This window comes from Phaseolus vulgaris, chromosome 10 (genome assembly GCF_000499845.2).
Source record: "Phaseolus vulgaris cultivar G19833 chromosome 10, P. vulgaris v2.0, whole genome shotgun sequence".
NCBI classification, from domain to species: domain Eukaryota; kingdom Viridiplantae; phylum Streptophyta; class Magnoliopsida; order Fabales; family Fabaceae; genus Phaseolus; species Phaseolus vulgaris.
In genome coordinates this window covers 23,050,502-23,052,982 of record NC_023750.2, presented here as the reverse complement: position 1 = coordinate 23,052,982, position 2,481 = coordinate 23,050,502, and the positions used below count along the sequence as shown (strand labels likewise).

At 38.6% G+C, this 2,481-nt stretch overlaps 1 protein-coding gene across 1 annotated transcript; it reads left to right on the top strand.

Moving 5' to 3' along the window:
* Window positions 1–1,632: 1,632 nt before the first annotated feature.
* LOC137817138 (nuclear transcription factor Y subunit C-1-like) lies at window positions 1,633–1,998 on the top strand. Its single transcript, XM_068620380.1, has one exon. It carries the CDS (start codon window positions 1,633–1,635, stop codon window positions 1,996–1,998), a length of 366 nt encoding a protein of 121 aa, XP_068476481.1.
* Window positions 1,999–2,481: the final 483 nt, after the last annotated feature.

Below are 2,481 nucleotides of genomic sequence, written 5' to 3'. Positions count from 1 at the left end.
CGGTCCATGAGCCTTTGATAAGTCGCACCAACATTTTTAGACCAAAGGGCATGATGACCTTGTAGCAGTAATTGGCGACCTCATCCATAAAAGTTGTCTTGCACTCATCCTCCGGGTGCATACAAATCTGATTATACCATGAAAATGCATCCAGAAAACTTAACAGTCAACATCCTAAGACACTATCCACCAAGGAATCTATGCTCAGTAGAGGGTAAAAGTCCTTGGGACAGGCCTTATTCAGGTCAGTGAAGTCAACACACATCCTTCACTTCCCATTTTCCTTTTTCACCAACACAACATTCGCCAACCACTCAGGGTACTGGATCTCCCGAATGTGGCCAGCTGCCACGAGCTTCCTAGTTTCTTCTCGGATGACGAGACATTTCTCTTCATGAAACTTCCTTCTTCTCTGGACCATGGGCTTGACCGTTTCATCCATGGTAAGCTGATGGCACAAAAAGTCTGGATCTATTCCAGACATGTCGATGGACGACCGTGCGAAAACGTTCATGTTCACCAAGATAACATCGGTTATTCTATCTTTTAATTCTTTGCCCAGTGTAGTGTTGATGTTGAATTTCTTCCCCTTTATCTCCCTCTCCTGAACCTCTCCCGCAGGTCCTGGTTGTTTTTTATTGCTAATCTCTGCCTTTGCTATCCATCCTAGCTCTCCGGGCTGGATAGTAACTGCGTAAGTTCCCCTACGATTTTTTAAACTACTCTCGTAACACTTTCGTGTCATCCTCTGGTCGACCTTTATAGCGATTACCCCTCTTTTCGACAGGGAAACTTCATTTTCACGTGGGTGGTTGAGGCTACTGGACCCAACCTATTCAAAGAAGGTCACCCTAAAAGTAGGTTGTATGCAAAGGATGCATTGACAACGATGTACTTGACAGTAATCGTTATGGCCACATTTTCAAATGAGATAGTTGTCCTCAACTCAACGTATCCTCACACGTCCACCTAGTCTCCTGCAAAGCCGACCAGACAACCATCATAAGGCCTTAACTGGTCAGGGGATATTATCAATTCCAAAAATATTTGTTTTATCCTGCTTTTGCCCATGTCATGTGAGCATTAATATAATGAGAATGATAACAAAAAAAATAATACCTAAAACGACAAAATCCTAATGGATACTAAAATATCATTTAACCCTTAATAATTTTTCTGAACTTTTTACCCCTAAATATTTATCACCCCACAAATGTTGTACATTCGAAACAACCAAAAGCATACAATTTTACAGAACTGGTTGTTGTAGATTGTGACCCCAAAAACTATATTTGTGCCTAAAATATTTCTTTTATTAACTAATCCTTTCAAATTGCTAAACACTTTTAGAGAAGAACCCTTTTCATTATTGATAGTGCTTTACCAAGAAATAAGTCTCAAATCATTACATAATCTTTTTATACTTCAAAATCTTTTGGGTTAAGGATTCATAATTTTTTATTATAATTCCGCTTAGCCAGCAAAAGAGTCTTGGCCGGCAATGTTATTGTAATGAAACTAAAAAAGGTTGAATGAAATGGTGTATATAACACTGATGCTACAACTAAGAGTATCTCAGAGACCATTAAAGCTGAAGTTAGATCAGAAGCACCCAGGAGTGAAGCAGAAGAGATGAGACAAGCTGGTGCATATTCAGGGTTACTGTGTGGAGGGATATCAGGAAGGACAGGGCCCCACTCTCTGCCCTTGGCAAGGATAATGAAGATCATGAAGAAGTCAAGGGAGGATGTTAAAATGATATCAGGGGAGTCTCCAATTATTTTCTCCAAGGCTTGTGAGCTCTTCATTCAGGAGCTAACTAGAAGGTCCTGGATCATTGCCATCCAAGGCAAAAGGAAGACTTTGCACAAAGAGGACTTAACCTCTGTAGTTATAGCCACTGATATATTTGACTTTTTGATCACTTTGGTTTCCAATTCTGACAGCCATGCACTTGGTGCCACCACCACTATTTTGGAGGTTGAAACTATAGACTAGTCTTCAGCAACCTTAACTCAACATCAGCTACAAAACTTGAGTTCTATGTATGGCTATGTAATTATTGTAAAAACTTTCTTATTGTAATTATGTAATATATTATATATAACTAAGTAAGAACTTTCTCTGTTGGTTATGCATGACCATACTTGAATGAAAGAAAGTTGTGCCATGATCCTTCATACACATAAGAACTTGTATATGCCTAGTTCTTTTAGACTTCAGCTTGATCATCTCCCTGTTATGAAGTAAGATAATAGGTTGTTCATACACTAGAGAGATTTTAAGGAGGAAGAAATCAAAGTATATGAACAAACCAGGAAATTTTCCAAATAACTATGATGGGAACAACATGGAGAAACAATTCAAATTAAAACTATGAATGAAAACAAGAGGAAGACTCATCTAGCAAACAACATCTTTATCAGATTTCCAAATTCTACCGGTATATGACCAGAAATTTGGCTATTTTGAAAGCAGAAA

Bases quoted from the DNA above. Each gene is read 5' to 3' on its own strand.
- LOC137817138 (XM_068620380.1), top strand. From the start codon at position 1,633: ATGAGACAAGCTGGTGCATATTCAGGGTTACTGTGTGGAGGGATATCA.